Source organism: Myodes glareolus, chromosome 21 (genome assembly GCF_982192425.1).
Source record: "Myodes glareolus chromosome 21, mMyoGla1.1, whole genome shotgun sequence".
NCBI lineage: Eukaryota > Metazoa > Chordata > Mammalia > Rodentia > Cricetidae > Myodes > Myodes glareolus.
The window spans coordinates 53,169,789-53,188,364 of record NC_142046.1 but is presented as its reverse complement, the minus strand read 5'-3'; the positions used below and the strand labels follow the sequence as shown (position 1 = coordinate 53,188,364).

The following is an 18,576-nucleotide window of genomic DNA, read 5'->3' as shown; positions in this document are numbered from 1 at the left end:
CAGTCACGTTTATTCCAAAGATGCCATTTCTACACCTCGTAAATAGGGGTTTTGAAATCACCTCCATCTGATAATCCTGATGGCACCGGAAACAGAAGCATCACTTCTAAGCACAGAGAAGCAGCACAGCCAAGAGCAAAGACCCAGTTAGCCAGAGCGAGCCGCAGACCCCAGAACAAGCTACCTGAGCTCAGTCAGGTGAAGGACTGCAGCTCTGCGAAGTGGGCTTCCCGCGGCTTCCCCCAGACTCTTCCTGGGGAAGCAGAGGAGGTGTGGAATCTACACACAACAGGCGGAAACGGAGGCCCTCTAACTGTTGTCTAAGCTTTGATGCCACCCATTCTTTCAGCCTTCATAATCAGTCATGTTTCCCCCTCCCATGGACAGAACTGCGTTCTATTTTATTCCAGTCGCTTCTGCTGCCCAACTGTTGACAAATGGCCCGTGGATTTCTAAGTGCTTTTCTGTTGTGTTTATGTGTCTTAACTTCTTCCCACCCTAGTGTTTCCTCTCCCTTTGGAGGTTGGGTCACTGTGCAAAGTCTATCTTACTAGCAAGGATTATTTAGTTATTTCCCACACAAGGTCTTGCTATACTGTCCAGGCTGGCCTTGAGCTTGTGATGCCCCTGCCTCAGTTTCCTAGTGTCAAAATTAAAGATGTGTACCAAGATGCCTAGCTATACGTATAATTTTTTTCTTTCAAACTGTTTTTTTTCATAGAGATGAATCCTATTTAAGTTACTAGAAAGTTTTTTCCCTTGCACTTTTAGATACTAGTGTTTGTAGAACGCATTTATTCAAATACAGCTCATTTTCTGTCGTCTTTCTTCTGATCTTATCTACTCATATCACGTGGGCCCCCGACTCAAGAAAACTATGATCTGCTTCATCAAATACCTCCACATCATCATGAAAATATTCTTTAAAATTAACTGTACAAATGAAGTCTGGAATTTCTCTGTACTCTTCTCTTTTGTATATATATGAACCCGCTCTTTCTAATGTATATACTTCCTCTTTTTCCATCCCTAACTTAAACTTTTCTTTTTTTCTTTCTTCACAAAAGCAGTTCTGCATTTATTTCTGGCACAAATAAGAAGAAAAACTAATTTGTGTCACCGTGATCGAGATAAACTTTTAAAGAGATTTCTCAGGCTGAAGAGATAGCTCAGTGGATAAGATGGTTTGCTATGCAACAAAAGGACCTGGGTTCAAACCCCTGGCATCTGGGTGAAAGTCATGCATGGCAATGCAGGCCTGTAATTCCTAACACTGGCAGTGGGGATTCTGGGAGCTTGCTAGCCAGCCAGTCTAGCCAAAACGGCAAGCTTCAGATTCAGTGAGAGTCCTTGGCTCAAACAATAAACGGGGAGAGATAGAAGACACCTAGCATCGTCCTCTGGCCTCTGCATGCCATTGCCCTGTACCAACCAGGACACATACACATGCAAATACCACATGCACACTAGGGAGGAGGGGAGGGAGAGAAGAAGAAAGGATTTGGGGGGTCAGCAAGATGGCCTAATAGGTAAGAGCAGTTTCCAGCAAGCCCGAGTTCGATCCTAGGAACGCACATGGTAGAAGACACTCCCACAAGCTGTCCTCTGACCTCCATACATTTTGTGCATCCAAACATACACATACACAAACAATAAATACATTTTTAAAATAAACTTAAAGGTGATTTCGCAAAAGCAGCCCTCAACCTCTAGCCAACTGATATGTGTTGCTTCACACAGTTCAGTAAGTAAATGTATCAAAACCACATATCATAATGTGCTTTAAATGCTGTTTGGAATTGCTGCCCTGTATTCTTTTAAGGGCATATTTTTCTTTCTAAGAAAAGGGAAGTCTTTGGTTTGATGTATTTCTTCATAATGTCAGGATCAGAGATTTAAAGACACAATTCCTGAATAGACTCCTCTGTGCCCTTCTTTAAAAAAGGAAATCATTAATGATAACTAAGTCTGTTAGGAACGCTGACTAGAAGCGTGCCTACTTTGCTATTTTCTTCTAAACTGCTTTCAGAAGGGAACCCCTCACATAACATAGGTTGGACCCAGGAAACAGGGCTCCTTCTGGCATGTATACGAGAAACCCAGCTTTAAATCAGAGTCTAACTGAGAACGGACGCTCTCCCTCTCTAGCTGTGCTTTGCCATATATGTAACGTGACTCTTCAGTTGGAGCAAAGGTTAAAGTAAAAACAAGCTAGTTAAATGAAACATTTTTATGCATCCATTAATATTCCAATAAATGAAAACCAACTTCCGTGGCATACTTCCTTGCCAGAAATGCTGTTAGCAGAAATGAAATAAATGAGAAAGTACGTCCACGTCCTGGGCTACTGGAGCAGCTCTTGTGGGAAAAGCGATGGGACCGCTACTGAGTAAAGACAGGGAACACGGAGAGGACATAGTTCTGGGGCTGCCTAGACAAAGGTCCAGGTACCCCCGGGGTGCGGCTCTGCTGGGGGTAAGGCCCACTCCCTAAGCCAGCCTCCCACTCTTCCTGGGGATCTGCTGTACAGTTCTCTCCTCCAGAACTGTCCCTGTCAATCAGGAAACACCCAAGCAGCCTGGCTTCTGACAAATAAGGTGCAACCTCAGCCTGGGTACCTGGAAGGAATGCTTCCTAACAAGGGTCAATCAATGCAGGTCAGAACCAGGTCAGCTGAAGGCGGATGAAAGATAAGACAGACACCGGGAAATTCAAATTAGCCAAGAGCAAGACCCGGATTACACTTTACTGACTGAGAGGTAGAAATTAGCTGTGGGTACAAGTTGCACAATTGCTGGTGATTAGGATAGCCCCACAAGAATCTATTCTGCCTCTTAGTAGTGTGTGACGCATGCCTGAGTGTTCAGCAAGAGGCGGGGGCGTGGAGAAGAGATCCTGCATCAGCGAGACAAGAATGGGTGTGTCTCTAAGGCCTGCTTCAGCTTCACTAGCATGATGACTAACCAGACTAGTATGAGGTCCTGAGAGACCATCTTCCTTTACTGGGAGGCTCATCTGACAGTAAATGCGTAGTCTACATCATTGATGGAAAGAGAAGTTCCGGGGCCACACTCTTGGAATTCTTCTCGCATAGCTGGAGAGGTCCACATTCCAATGGCCATCTCGAACTCTTCTCTTCCATCCCCAAAGCAAAGAGCTCATTCCATCTTGGTACCATTAGGAGAACCACAGACTCTATAGACTCTTGGGATGGATGAACTAATTCCAGTCTTTCCCTAGCAAAATGGAGTCACATTACCTCTTCCGTCAGCCTGCAGCTACAAACCTTAGCAGGGCCAACCCTATCTTCCTGTCCTGCGTATTCCCACATAAGCAGCACACAACACTGCAGAGGAGGTCAGTGAGTCCTACTTTCTGGCCTGAAGGCAGCCATCTGACTCTAAGATGTGGAGGAGTAAATGTGTCTGTTTATATTGCTTTGCTTAGTTGAGTAAGAGAAGACTGGAAAGCCCACATGAATTTTTAGGGTTAAAGGAAAGATTTTTAAAGCAAACCCACTTTGCCCACTTTGGAGGTGCTTATTGGCTGCAGACTCTCAAAGGGACACACTCCTCCTTCACAGATAGAAAAGCTTAAGCAAGTATGTACTCCATGACCTAGAGATAAACGTGTTCCTTCTCTTTTAGGGTTTCCTATGTGAAGTCCAGAGATGGGTCCAGAAAGGATTGATGGATCCTGGAGAGAGGAAGTACTCAAAAGGAGCCCTACAAACAGCTCCAAGAGATCTCAGCTCTGCTTCTCAGCCATAGCCTTCCCATGTTTCCCTAACTTCCAAAGTCTTCATTTATGTGTTCCCAACACACAGCATTATAGAGTTGCTTTGGAAACCCTTGTACACAAGAGGAGTGGCTAGGATGACTCCATCTCAGCATATGCATTTAAATTTGACAGGCACAAGCCTTGCCTGGGAAAGCTGAAGCAATCCCCCAGTTTGAGAAACGTGGGAAAGCCCTTTCTGCACTCAGTTACGGTAGCTGGAGTTTCCGGGACCAGCCCCGGCATTTCCACATGCTGTCTCATAGACATCTCCCAGGAAGCAGGTATCACAGCCAAGCCTCCTTGACAAACGACAGAACTGGGATTCACCCTGGGTCACCTCCTTTTCTTCCACCCTATATTCTACTCCATCATTTACTGCCTCCTGATTTTCCTCTTAAAACAGATCGGTCTCTTGTTAGCCTAATAACTGGATGGTTTACCATTCACGTATTTGAGGCTTTAGTTTTCTACAAGCAATGGTGTCAATGAGTAAAGTATCAGATGTGTGCCCATCCCCCCAGCACACCCCCGGTTCTCTCGGTGTTTTAGTGGGCTGGGATTATTTAACTCCTGTTTTACTCAATGCTTCAGCTGTCTCTCTGTGGGGAGGGGGTGTCAGCAACAAAAGCCCCCCTGAAGTATTAGTCAGACTATCCGGCATGCATGGCTCTCTGCCCTCACAAGTAACAACTTTGGATACAGATGTAACTATGATTGTTTATGTGTAGTGGGTCAAGGTTAATAGGCACAAAAGAAGTAGCCTAAATCTTCCCCATGGTAAGACAGAAGGTGTCTCAGTTGTTGCTATTATGTTTAGATAGACCAGTCCCCGCCCCTTGTCAATCTGTCCAGGGCAGAATAAGATGGAAAACAAATGATCCCAACTTTTATCCCCAACATCTGAGGGTACAGAGGCTATCTTATTCTGACAATACTGTATCACCACAAACACCCCCCATCCCCACCCCCACCCCCCCACTCTCCACCCCCGCATAACAGAGGATCTCAGTGACTTTTCCCTGAATGTGTCAAGCTCTGAACTCCACTGTCTGTTTTGCTAGGCGCACTGTGAGCTTCGTCTGACCTCTTTCACGAAACGTCCCTGTAATTTCTCCAGTGGATCCTCTGATGATTCAGTTGTTCACTACACGCCCTTCATAACTCCTGTTGATAATTCTACAGCCCTATCAGACTCAGTTTCACTGCTGAGCCCAGATAGGCACAGAGCCAATGTATTGCCAATAGCACTCACTCTGCACTAACTTAAAATACACAGTGCAGCTTGCCAAGTTTCCTTATTTGGCGAGAAGGTCCCTCAGTTCCCAAGATCTTTGACCATCCATTTTTAGATCTAAATCTGTGCGCTTAATATTTGGTTATTACTTCTCTTAATGTGTTCTTATGCATCCCCCCCCCTCAAAAAATACTTTTAAAGAATCAATCATCTACTCGCTTCCCTGGACAATAAAATGTTTCCCACTTAAACTTTTGACTTGCACATTCTTAAGCTTAAAACACACAAACACGCTTCACAATAACTCCAAAAGGTACTTGTAGAAATTATATTGTAAAAGGTTAAAATAAACAGTACACAGTGCTCCAAAAGAACAATTTTCCTCTGTCTTAATTCTCTCTCCAAACAAGCTAAATTCATGTTCATTTACAATCTCCCAAATCTCTCACTATTGTAGCAGAAATCTAAAACAAAGACTCTACAAATGACCAAAACCATAATTAAAATGCAGCCGTCACTTTTTTTAAAAAAAAAAATCGAAGAAGGAATGAAGTGTCAGTGTAGAAACAGGCCTACGACAAAAAAGTCTGGTCTTGGATCATTTGTTTATTTTTATCGTTAAACACTTTGGTAGGTTTGGATCATGACAGTCGGCTTCATCTACGGTCAAGAAAGCCAGAAGATTCGCTACAACTACTTCTGGGGTAGAACAGGAAGACACTTTAACAACAGCCTGAACTCAGATAGCCTCAATCCATTCTGGAAGACGGTTCTCATACGCATTATTAATGAAGGCTGCTTATTGTGAAATCGCTGGAACGGGCCACCAAATGGTGTGCTTTCATTATTAACGAAACTAACAAAAATAGTAATTATGTTCTCCATAAACAGTGCTTATTGCAGGCTCTCCAGGCACACGAGAAACATACATTTTGAGCAACCCAACAATGACGTGCCATTGTTTTTCAGACAGTTTCATGTCATCTGGGCAGTTTAGAATTAAAGTTTTTCGGAAAGCTGTCACGCGCGGGGCGAGGCATGGCTGCGGCCCGGGGGTGCTCACAAGCAAACCGGGTGTGGGTCCCCGAGCCCACGACACCCGCGTGTGCTCCCACGGAAGGGAAAGGTACTCGGGAAGGGCAGCCGCCGCAGGCGCCCTGAGCTGTGCCAGGCCGGGCTCTTCCGGGCACCGACTGCTCCACGGGACTGTCCCGGGCATGCCCAAGCCGTACTCGGCCCAGCGACAGGGAACCGCGGGGTCCCAAGGCACCCGGCGCAGGGCTGCAGGGCACCGGGCACTGGCCGAGGACAGCCGCCCGCCGAGCCCCGGCCTCCCGCACCCGCGCAGCCCTGGTCCCCGCAGGTCCGGGCCCCGGCGATCCTCCAGGGTGGTGCTCCCTCCCTCCTCCCCGGTCCCCCGTGACCCTTACCTGGCTCCCGGGCCGGGTGCGAGCAGCGGCAGGGGGTCGGGGACGGCGGCCCGCGCTGCTCCCACGCTTCCGCCGGAGTCAGGAGTTGAACATTCCGCCTCTCCGCCCGGCGCCAATGAGGACGACGTCGCTGCAACAGCACCACCTACCTACGGGCGCGGTACCGCCAGCCCCCCAGCCTCCCGGCACGCCCGGCCTGACGCCCAGCAGAAAGACCGAGGCTCGGGGTCACACAGACCCCAGGTGCTGCACGCCCCCGCGGGACCTGATGCTCTGTCTGGGAGTGGGACAACAGGGAAGTCGATTTCTATGGAGACAGGGTTGCAGGTGCCTCAGTTGGGACCATCAACAGGTACTTAGGGAATTTTGAGGAGTCACCGACTGCTGCTCTGGTTGGTGACTTTAAGGTGAAGCCCCTGCGATTCCACATTGAGGTGACAGAGTCCATAGCAAGTGTGGAAGAAGAAAAAAAGTGGCACCGGACTTTAGGAAATTAAAAAAAAAAATGGCTGGGGAGAATGGAACTGGAGAGGAAAGAGAGAAGAGATTGCAAAAGCAGAAGAGTCGTTTTCTGAATAAGAGTTTAGTCAGGCACACACTTGGAGAATTATGGAAAGTGGAAGCGGAGTGAAATGGGTGTTTGTGTTTTAGCGCATTGCTTTATATTGGAGCACGTGACTTACAAGCCCTAAAATTTTAAGCCACGTTCTTTACTTCCCCTTCATTTTAGTGTGATTTAGAGAGTTGCCTAGGGATGGAAACAGGATTAATGGCAGATATTGTCACTTCCTGCTTACAGATAGGACCGCGAGGACCTGAGTTAGAGGGTGCAACATGAAAAAGGAAATTGGAATTGAGAGACGTGTTTCAGAAAGAGGCCACAGGAACTGGGGACCCATTCGACGGGGAAAGAAGAAAGTGACGATGCCAGGATTTGAGACCTGGGTGTCAGGAAGAATGATGGTGTCGGTGACAGAAATAGAAATCTGTGGAGAGGAAACTGGCTTCCTGCTGAGTTTTGAAGCCGCGAGAGGAAGAACAGGTAGAGATGAAACAAGACACGGAAATCAGAAGAGAGGCCAAAGGAGAAATAGACACTTTGGGAACCGTTCATGTATGTTTAGGGTATGAATGTGGAAGGGTGGGTAAACATAAATTATTAATTTTTAAAAGCCCTCCTGGTCTGCTATTACAAAGACTGAGGATTTTAGATTAACAAATTACATGTTGGTAACTGAGAAGACTGAAGAAAACTGCCACACTAAAAAAAAAAAAATCTGTGGTAGGTGATCAAACGATTATAGAAGCCTCCCGTCTACTCAAAAAAATGGGTGGTGGGCTGGCTCTTCAGCGCACCGTGAGCATGAAGAGACGTGGTCACCCACCTTAGCTTTATTAAAGGTGCTAGATTGCATTGTGACTTTAGCATGGGAGTCAGAGAACCTGGCGTTGCTGGTCCGCTGGGTGGGACACTTGACCGGACAGATCTTGGTTTCTTCCTTACCAGAATGAGGGGTTAGGCTCCAGCTCGACTGCCAGCCAGCCATGCATTACTGGGAGCATGTAGCTTGTAAGCCTCCATAGTTTAACCTAATCATCCCTCTGCCGCATCCATTTTTCATTCATTCTCTTTTCCCTCTATAATTAGGCTGCAGGGCAACCAACAGGAACAATAGACTCTACAAGATAGTTTCGAAACCATACTCGCAGGAGCATCTCAGACATCCCGATTATGTCGCAAGTTTCTTGAGGCCATACCTTGTATCCTATTGAGCAGGACCATGACTGTAATAAAGGCACAAAGGTCCTGTGATGAACTGCCTGCCTCAACCTCTTTTTAAGAATTACTTTTATTTTGTGCGTATGAGTATTTCCCTTGCATGTGTGTATGTACACCATATGTGGGCCTGGTGCCTACAGCGGTCAGAAGAGGGTATCAGGTTCAGTGGAATTAGACTTACAGATTTTTGTGAGCCCCCATGTAGGTACTGGGAATTGAACCAAGGCCCATTGCAAGAGTGGTCAGTGCTCTTACCCCCACCCCAAGCCATCTCTCCAGCCCCATGGCTGCAACCTTTGATTCTTCCAACTGCCTGTTTACTTGTGACTATATTGCTCTCTTTAGATCCCAGAGCTGATATAGTTATTATCTATTATTGTGCTTATTCCTATCACTTATTCAGCTGTTTCAAACTTTAAAAAAAATCTTTTGGCAAGTTAATTTTTTTTTTTTTGGTTAATCCTCACAGGACAGAATATAGATTTACAAATGTAAATGACAATAGCAAAACAGTTCTGGTCAAAACTCGATCAAACCTTGTTATTCTTTCATTCCAAAGGCTTCCACACAAAACATAGATGTAATCTCAGCAGTGATATGGTTTGGAAGTCCTTAGCACACTCTTATAACCACCAACACCCTCAAAAATCAGCATGCATTCTAAGTGTGCGTGTGTTTTAAATATACCTTAACAAAAATATTACCTAACCCCTTATTCAATGAGACTGTTTCCCCTAAACTCCCCTTTAATAGAAGTCCTGGAAGTGCCCCTAGCTATCAGAGGAAGAGCAAGCAGGTGACTTAAAAGGAAGGAAGCCATCCTTATGGCCCCCTCCCCTGGGAGTGGCACCAGCTGCAGCGCAGGCTATTCTGGGGCATTTTCTCCAGCCATCTTCGGCCTTCATCTAAGATTGAGAAACTATGATGTCTGGATCACAGCATCATATCTCAGAGTTACCCACCTTGTCTCCAATGGCCAGTGCCACAGCTGTGGGGTAGCTGTGAGCGCCTAGGAAGTTAAAGCATGCGTCCTAGGCGGTGAGTTGGAAATGACGCCTGCATCGCTGTCTGCAGAGGACGGCTCGCTGGAGATGCTTCTTCCCTCCCACCAGGGGTTGGTAGTGAACACCTTGATGCGCTGGGCCATCTTTTGGCCCCTATATAACAGACTTTAATGAAGATCCGCCAGATGTGGTGGTTCATAACAGTAACCCCAGCATCTGGACGGCTAAGGCAAGGTGACGGTTGTGAGGTTCAGCCAGCCTAGGCTACGGAGTGAGACCTTGTCTCCAAAACCAAAACCAAATGAAAAGTAACCATTGCTAAGACTTCTTCAAGAATCAGAAAAGGCTTCTCTCTTTTTTTCCCCCATTTTAGAAAATCTCCTTAATTCCTAGCTTAAGTAGAAGACATGGGTTTTCATTCTGCATTTAATGTATTACACCATACACATGTGCCCTCTGGAGAACTCTACACTTGTGGAACCACACAGTAAAATAGTCTTAGCCAAGCCCCTGAAAGAGTTGTGATTGCTACTACAGAGTCTAAGGATGCTCCATAAGCAGGAGGGAGTTAATTGCTCATATGCTGTCTCGGGACGATGTCTTAGCTGCCTAAAATGGGGGAAGAAAGTACTTTGCTAGACATTAGAACATGTGGAATGAAATGCCACGCTTATGAAGCTCTCCAGCATCAAGTCTGGCCATCTTCAGATCCCCCTCTGCCTTTCTTGACCATAAGAAACCGAGAGTCTCCTAAAAGATAGTTTCCTGCTGGAATCCTAGCGCTTACTTGTTGAAACCAGGAAGCGCCTAGTTTTTCTTTACTGGAATCAGGGAGGGTGGTGTAGCCCTCTTTCAGGAGGACCTTTGACAGAGTTTTCAGCATGGTTTTATAAATCAGACAGAAAGTTTAGCTAGTGACCACACAACATAATGAGTTGCTCTAAGAGTGGGAAGTTAAGCCACAAGAGCTGAACCACCAATCTGATGGAGGGGTTTCCCTAGGCGGACCGCTGGATTCCCCTCGCTCAGCGGCCTGTTCAGCCCGTAGCAACTTGAATGAAGACCTAGGTGAGATGCATGTGTAATGATGGAGAAACTTGAGTTTAGAAGGAACAGCCAACATGTCTGATAGAAGAGTCATTTCAGGAGCTAGAGAGATGGATACTTCTCTTCCAGAAGATCTGAGTTCGGTTTCCAGCACCCACATCAGGCAGCTCACAGCCATCTGTAACTCCAATTCCTGGAGCATCTGAGCCCTTTGTCCTCCATGGGCATCTCCATTCCTGTGCACAGACATATACATATAATTAAAAATAATAAAAATAATTTTAAAAAATAATTATTTCAAATAGTTTCAAAACCCACCATGCTGGGTCTGGTGGCACAGGCTCTCCCAGCACTTGAGAATAATGAGTTTGACACTAGCTCAGGCTACACAAGAAGACCTTGTCTCAAAACCAAACAAACACCTCAAAAGCCTTTGAGAACCTTTATGAAACCTCACTGCATCAGGTATAAGCTCCCTGTAGCGCTTTCAAAACCTTGAGTACTTAACCCAAATTTTCTTGTCCCAAAATTATCTGCCATCATCATGAGCTTCATATCTGCATCAGGCTGAACCATGTGCTTCTGTTCTCTTAACTGGCTGGTTCCCTTCTGGCACCTTGTCTTTAAGAACCAACTCAAACCTTTGCTTCACCAAAGCCTTTGCCACTCTTCAGTGGATTAGTTATAATCCCCTTCCCTGTGGGTTCTCATAATATTTTACACTAGGATTTTACTCCATAATATAATCATTTAATAATTTACATGCCCGTCACTTCCTGCTCTTCATGAACCTTAAAAGTAAGATCCATGGGTATCTCTATTGTGTCTGGGACCTATGCTTACCCGAACTGACACAAGGCAGTATTTAAAAGCACTCAAATATTTAATGAGGAAAAGAAAAATGAATTACAATTGGGTTTATGATTCAATTAGTTCCATCTTTAGCGATTAGAGACTAGAGATGGATGGAAATGAACAATGCGTGATCATTAATTCTGTTAGGCAAATTACTAGGAGCTTTGCAAGTCCATGGATTGTTAAATGTATTTAATCCATAAAGGAGGAGCTGATGGCTCAAATGATGCTGCGCAGTGGGCTCAGTATCACAGAGCTCCTGAGTCAAGCCGAGATTCGAGTAAGCCGCAGTCGGCCGGATCTCGCATCCCCTTTCTATTTCTATTCCTTTCATTTCCTTTCTATTGCACTGTACATTAGAGGATATGTACTTTTAGAAATGTCTGATAACGTGAAGCTGTCGAACGGTGGTTTTCAACCTGTGGGCTGGGGCTCCCTTGGGACTCAAACGACCCTTTCACAGAGGTCACCGAAGACCAGCAGAAGACACAGCTATTTTCATTGCAATTCATAACAGTAGCAAAATTACAGTTATGAAGTAGCAATGAACATAATTTTATGGCTGGGGTCACCACAGTGTGAGGAACTGCATTAAAGGGTCCCAGCATTAGGACGGTGGAGAGCCACTGGCTCAGCAGCATCTGCCGTTTCCTTGACTTTCCCAAAGGGTGAAGCCATCGCGAAAGATAAGGTGGCTTGTTGTGCCTATACCTGAAGGCTTTTGTGTATAATCAGGAGGAAAAATCCATATATTCCCTGCCTTCATTTTTTTTCCTGAAAGACTTTAAGCTTCTTTGGTGCTATTTATTAAAATTAAGTTTCCCAACTAAATAGCAAAACTGCAAAAGTACTGGGCATCCCTTCAGGTAGAATGCTTCACAAGGTGAATACAACAGTTTCTCATTATAATGATTCAGGAACAGACTCCCAGACCTCTGTCGAGACTTACAACTCGGTGGTGGTGGTGGTAAATGACATTAATCCCAGCACTAGGGAAGCAGAGGCAGGGGGATCTCTGTGAATTCGAGGCCAGACTGGTCTGCAGAGGGAGTTCCAGGACAGACAAGGCTACACGTAAAACCCTGCCTTGAAACAAAACAAAACAAGACTATCTTCCTATATATGAACCCGCCATATTAATGAGGTATTTCAAGAAAGTGAAAGACTCTACACACCTCGGAGGGTGGGGGCATGTCTCCTCAGGACCTACTCAAGCCTACTCATCATCTTTGATTTCTCTACCACTGTCACCCTCCCAGCATCTTCACCTTCTTGATGTCTTTCCATATCAATTCTTACCCTCAGCATTGCACCTGGCAACTGAGCACGCTCTGCCTCCATCACAGGTGTGACGGTAGAAAACTCTGTTTACAAAGAAGGCTATTGAAATCTAAAGGCCAGCATGCAGAATGAAATTACCTACACCCAAAGTGTAGGGATGATAGTCAAGTTTCTGCAGTCGAGGTTTCTGTGCCAACAGATGCAATAGAGACGGAGAGGTGAGGCTCCATCCCCAGATGCTGCGTCTTAGACTCAGATGAGCTGCTAAATTTAGATGTAGACAAGCTGGTAAGACCCATTATTATTTTTACACCCTTTGTATCTTCCAGGAAAAAACCCTTGTCATCTTGGATAAAACAGATTCTCAGATTCAAATTTCTAGGTATTTTAAGAAGTCAATTGATAAAATCTCATATAACATTAAGTTTTATTACCAGTTTCTTGAATTTGGAGTCACTTTTTCTATTAGGAAACATCTGTTGTTATTTGAAAAAATCAGTAATTCTATTCTATAAGGAAATAGTTAATTCCATTTAGTAATTATGCATGAATCAAGTGATATAAATAACCTTATATTAAAATTTTAGGTATCTATACATTGTCTGTGCATGTCTTTCTTTTTGAAAAAGAATCTTACTGTGTAGGTCAAGTTGGCCTGGAACTCACTATGTAGCCCAGGTTGATCTGACCACACTACTACCTTTGCATCAGACTCTCAGGTGCTGGGATCACAGATGGGAGCCAACCACACCCAAGCTCACAGCCTTTTTTCATTATATACATCATTAAAAGATACTGTTAATCCAAAAGATGCCAGGAGAAAGATCACTGACCCAAAATCACCAGGGCAAAATTAATTAAAATAAGCAATTAATTAAAGCAAGCTTTTTTATCCTTGTACACGGGCTGCCTTTCTGTAAGGCAGAATTCAAGAGGTCAGCATTGGATATAAGGAAGACAAGGTTTTTATAGTTCAAGGATAGGAAGTTTCCAAATGAGGGATTTGGCGGGCAAAGTAGGCGGGTTATAGGAGCAGAATATAAGCATAGCAACTTACAAAGACATGATTGCAGGGTGGTCATAACAAGATAGTCATAACAACCTTTTGAAACAAAGGTAGGTTTGCCAGATGGTTATAATATTTTTTTTGAAACAAAGACATGGTTGCAATTTTCTGAATGATCAGTACAGAAACTACATTTGTAGTTAAGGCTGCTGGGAAGCACAACCCAATCCTTAAGAAACAGAGGTTCTCATAAACAGGAATGAACCTAATTTGTCTTTACTAGAAATGACTTTTAAGCCTAAGATGGAAACATACTGGTTCATCACTACATATCACCAATAATGATTCCTTTCTCTCTCATCTACATTTATCCTTTACCCATAAGCCTCATTCTGTGTTTTTGATTTGTTTTGTTTTGCTTCCCTTGCTCCCCTAAAAGTACACAAGTAAGCAACCTAGGTCCGCTCATCTGCTCACATGCAGGACCTAAGGAATGATTGCTCCTCACAACCCGGGCCAGATCCTGCCCACGTAGATATACCACACCAGCTTTCAAGATCAAAACATCCTGGCCAAATATTAAATTCATTTGCTCTATACTTCTTATGTATTATTCTTCCTCACATTGAAATTTACCCAACTAATATTTTTGCTAAGTTCCAATTGCCCTTTTAATTTTTTTTTTAGTCATCACCGGCTCTTCTCTAACTTTATAAGGTCCGTTTGTATTAAAGCCCTGTCCACACTGTTGTTCGGAACACCTTCTGATTTAGCAGCATCTGCAAATTTCATTAACATGCTATTTACTCCCTCTTCCAGATCATTAAAAAAATGCAATTTCTTATGTATTAAATTTTGCGGTCGACTAGATATAATTTGCTGTTGTAATTTCAATGCATGTTTTCTAAAGACACAATGCCGTTAAGAATGGCCTTAACATAGGCTTAAATCCATACCCAGTTTATAGTTATTTCAGTGTTAGGCAACCCATTTGTGTTCCTTAATCAGCACTGTTGTGAGCTCCATTGAAGTTATAATCTATTGATTTTCTCGTCCCTACTTTTCAATACAGTCATCACCATGGCTTTAAATGCACAGCAACAGCACAGTTTAGCCATTGTTGTGCTCTGATCCGCAGCTATTTATAAAAGGAAATTAAGTCTTTTTTCCCCCGTGGATGTTCTTCCATTGATTTAAGAAATGTTCTACATTCAAATCTCTAATTCATAGTCATAACTGTTTTTTTCTGTGCACAGTCTTGATGAAGTAGATCTACAATCTCCTTTGAGTTAGTAAGCAAGGAAATAATGCATAAGGTATAAATGCGTTATGTATTTTATAAAATTCATTCACTATTCTGTATATTTATATAGAGGAAGATGGTTATGCTATTATTTATGTATTTTTTAACTATGCCCACTGGCCCCTAGGGCTCTGAGGTGACTTCGTTTTTTCACAATGGGCTCCAGCAAACCGCCGTCAAATCAGGGCGTGCAATTTATTAGGCCTTCGCTTCCCTTTTTGTCACACATCACCCTCGTTATTAGCGTTCTACGGTACTAGTTTGCATTTTCAGTAAGATGAGTCTTTCCGCCTGCCACTTCTGGACACATGTGGCAGTTTTAAATCATTAGACATCCAATTAGTCTTGGTGTTCTCATCTTTGTTTTCTCGCTGTCTCTTTATTTCTTTCTTCCCCCGGGCCCCCCACCCCCGCACCCTTACAATATGATCCCATAGTGACTATTTTATACCATGGAAGTCTTTTTGTTTGTTGGTTGGTTTTTGTTTTTACTTCTAAAGTGCAGTTTCCCAATGTGAGCTGCTCTCCTAATAGCTGTGTGAGCCATCTCAGGGTACAGTCATAAAGTTTACCCGTAACTTTAAGACTTATTTCTAATTATGTATATGTGTGGGTGTCTGCACCTGAATGCAGGTGCCTGTGAAGGCCAAAAGAGGGGGCTGGGTGCCCTGGAGCTGGATAACAGGCATTCGTGAGCCCCCCAGTGCTGGTGCTGGGAACTGAACTAGGGTCCTCTGCAAGAGCGGTATGTTCTCTTAACTGCTGGCTGCACCATCTTTTGGGAAAGGGGGGGGGTTATACGTTTTATAGAAGCAAATAAAATGCATTTGTTCACTGTAATATAGTAAAGACAAATATGTATATTTCTTTTACAGAGAGTTTAAAGGTTGGATTTCTGTTAAGTTTTGTTTGAGAGCATTTTCAGAGCAAAATGCTGATTTTCTCAGTAAATGTCAAAATCCATTTTATAGCTGGTTTTGGATACAGTCAAATATCGAAGCCACAATTTGGAGAGAAATTTTTCAGTATTTAGAATTTCCCCGTTTTAACATACTTTTATTCCTTAGATTTAAAAGTAACTCCACAGTAGACAGAAAGAGTAAAAAGACAAAAGACAATAAACTAGTTAAAAGCCCAGTGTGGTGGCATAGTCCTTCAATCCCAGCACTTGGAAGGTAGAGAAGGAGGATCAGGGGTACACAGTAAGACTGTCAAAAAAAAAAAAAGTGAAATTTGTTTCCCCATGGAAACCTGTTTCTTTTCTTTCTCCTTCAAGTCTTCCTCTTTTTCTTTTTTCTTTCTTTTTGTTTTTTTCAAGACACAGTTTTGCTGTATAGCTTTGGAGCCTGTCCTGGAACTCCCTCTGTAGATCAGACCGTCATCGAACTCACAGGGATCCTCCTGCCCTCTGCCTCCTGAGCCCTGGGATTAAAGGCACCATATGCACCGGCTTTTTCCTACTGTTGTTAATTTTTTTTAAGATTTCAAATTTTTCTTGAAGACACTAATTGGGCCATTTATTAGCTTCATTTCTGTTGAGAACAATGTGTCTTATAATATCATCTGTGTGTCTGTTTGTGACAGGGCTTCACCCACTGACCTCCCTGTGTAGCCTAGGCTGGCCTGAAACCTGTGATCCTCTGCCTCAGCCTCCTGAAAGCTGGAATTAAAAGAATGGGCTGCCACCTACGCTGAGAGTTGATTCCTGAGGACACTTGACTCACCCCCTGCTCTTGGCATCCACCTTCCGGACATGCTCCCGTTCATTTCCTGTCCTATTTTATGATAATTCTTCATATAGTTATCTTCATTTCCAGCCTTTTCTTTGAAATTGTCTGAGGTAGTCTGAAAGTTGCCGTTTCCTGGCGGAGGAAGAAAGATCAAACACACACGTTACATGCTAGTAAGTAACAAGTGGGCAGGGCGCATTTTTGTTCCCGGAGCCTGGACTGGTACAAAGGGCTTCAGTGGAGGGATTGCTCTCTCAGAGTGAAGTGGAGAGCGCAGCTAACGAGACTCATGTTTCAGACGCAGACACTTCCTTCCCAACATACTTGGGTATGCAAATACATTTTTCCCTCCGTTTCTAAAACATTTCACTCAAGATTCTCTTGTGGCCAGATGTCAAGAAAAATGTAAACGAGTAGAAGTAGCTGGAAAATTGTGTTAGTTTTTGTATCATTAATGTAGAGCGCGTCTTATTAAATCTTTGTGGTAGACATTTCAAAGTGTTTGTAAGTCATATTTGCAAAATCCCACTGGATTATTTCAGTTGAGTAATCACACTTCTGCCTCACTTAGCCGGTCTGCAGATGTCTTGACAACCGGTTTGTCTAGGTCATTTTACCATGAAAATTAGTTACACAAACCTTCCCCCAAGTTTCAGTGTGTTAGATTGCATGTTGGACAACACAGTCAGCATTCTCATGTCTGAAGGAAGTTGCCTTTAGACATATCTCTTGATGGTAGAGATTATTCCTGATGGATGTGGATCTGGTCCATTTTAGAGTCAACATACTGTTACAGAACAAAATTCCTTGACATCTTCACTTCCTGGGCCTGATTTCAGCCCCATAATACAATTGCTCTAAACAGACATATAGAGGGAACCAAGTTCAAACTCTCACTCTTTTGCAGCTTGGGTAAGTCAGGATGGACCTTGGGTGATCTTATTACAAGAGAACTTGAGATTAGTGGGTCCTAAGAATAAATGTTAATGTGGATGCGGAAATGCCCTGAACTCAATAAGAATCTGGGGGATAAGGAAGAGCTCAATGGTAAAATCCTGGCTAAGCAACCATAAAGACTTGAGTTTTACCTCCATATCCCATATGGAAAAGCCAAGCCAAGCATGGACGGAGACACATGAATTCATGGGGCTTGGGGCCTAGCCAAATCGTCAAACTCCAGGCCACTGAAAGACAAAACCAAAGCCAGATGGACAGGACAGGACCTGACATCTGTCAGGTGTTAGCACAACATCTGATATCAACCTTTGGCCTTCACACACACACACACACACACACACACACACACACACACACACCACACGCACATATACACAAACACACAGTGCATATACACATACCAAAAATTAAGGTGTCATGAAAAAGGGACTTTAAGAAAAAGCTCTGGTTCTAGATACCCTGCAATAAGAACTGGATCATCTTCTTTTGAGCTCCAGTACTTCGAATATTTTTATTTAGCCTCTCTGGGGCTCATTTCTTCATCTACAATTTGAGGGTAATAATTAGGTTTTTGCTTTGGTTAATAAATCAATATATATATAGAGAACAAGACCTTGCCCAGAACCCATGATCAGTAAAGTTAGTTATTGTTATGATTGTTTGTAGCTCACGTGTTAAACATTTACTATTATTGTTGTTTTTTAATTCCCTGAGCTACTTGCTTTCCCTAGAGCCAAGTTTTCTTTTTATTTAGTACTACTATGTTCTCAAGTATCTCTAATGCTTATATATAAAAGGGAATTACTAGTCTGGCGATTTTGGGGAGCTGGCACGGATTTTCTTCTGTTATTAAGACATAGATTTTCCCTATAGGCAAGTCCCTGAAAATATCCAGCATGTGGTAGGATATGCTGGTTGACTGGCTTACTTTAGGAAAATTGCTATAACTTGATTCTGAAGTTCCCAACAGCCCAATAATGAAGCCTTGAAATTGGAGCTCAGCCGAAGGGTTTCTAGTTTAATAATTAGGTTTATCTCCTCAAAGAAACCAATGGGACCACATCTTTTTCTTTCTCCCACTTTCCTATCCTGGCCATCAGGTGAGGAATTTTGCTCTGCTGTGGGTTTCTGCTACAGTATGCTGCCACACCACAGGCCCAAAGCAATGG

General features: G+C 43.6%; 2 protein-coding genes across 2 annotated transcripts in view; one reads left to right on the top strand and one right to left on the bottom strand.

Moving 5' to 3' along the window:
* Map3k20 (mitogen-activated protein kinase kinase kinase 20) overlaps positions 1-6,558 on the bottom strand; it is a 153,651-nt gene extending 147,093 nt beyond the window's left edge. Inside the window, exon 1 of the mRNA XM_048426304.3 lies at positions 6,445-6,558. The gene's annotated coding sequence lies outside the window, so the exon portion shown is untranslated. The remainder of the gene's footprint in view (positions 1-6,444) is intronic.
* LOC146890403 (uncharacterized) lies at positions 6,204-8,263 on the top strand. The gene is made up of 2 exons (XM_085680951.2): positions 6,204-6,796; positions 7,244-8,263. The coding sequence occupies exons 1-2, from the start codon at positions 6,232-6,234 to the stop codon at positions 7,261-7,263; spliced, it is 585 nt and encodes a 194-aa protein (XP_085537077.1). The 5' UTR covers positions 6,204-6,231; the 3' UTR covers positions 7,264-8,263.
* Positions 8,264-18,576: the final 10,313 nt, after the last annotated feature.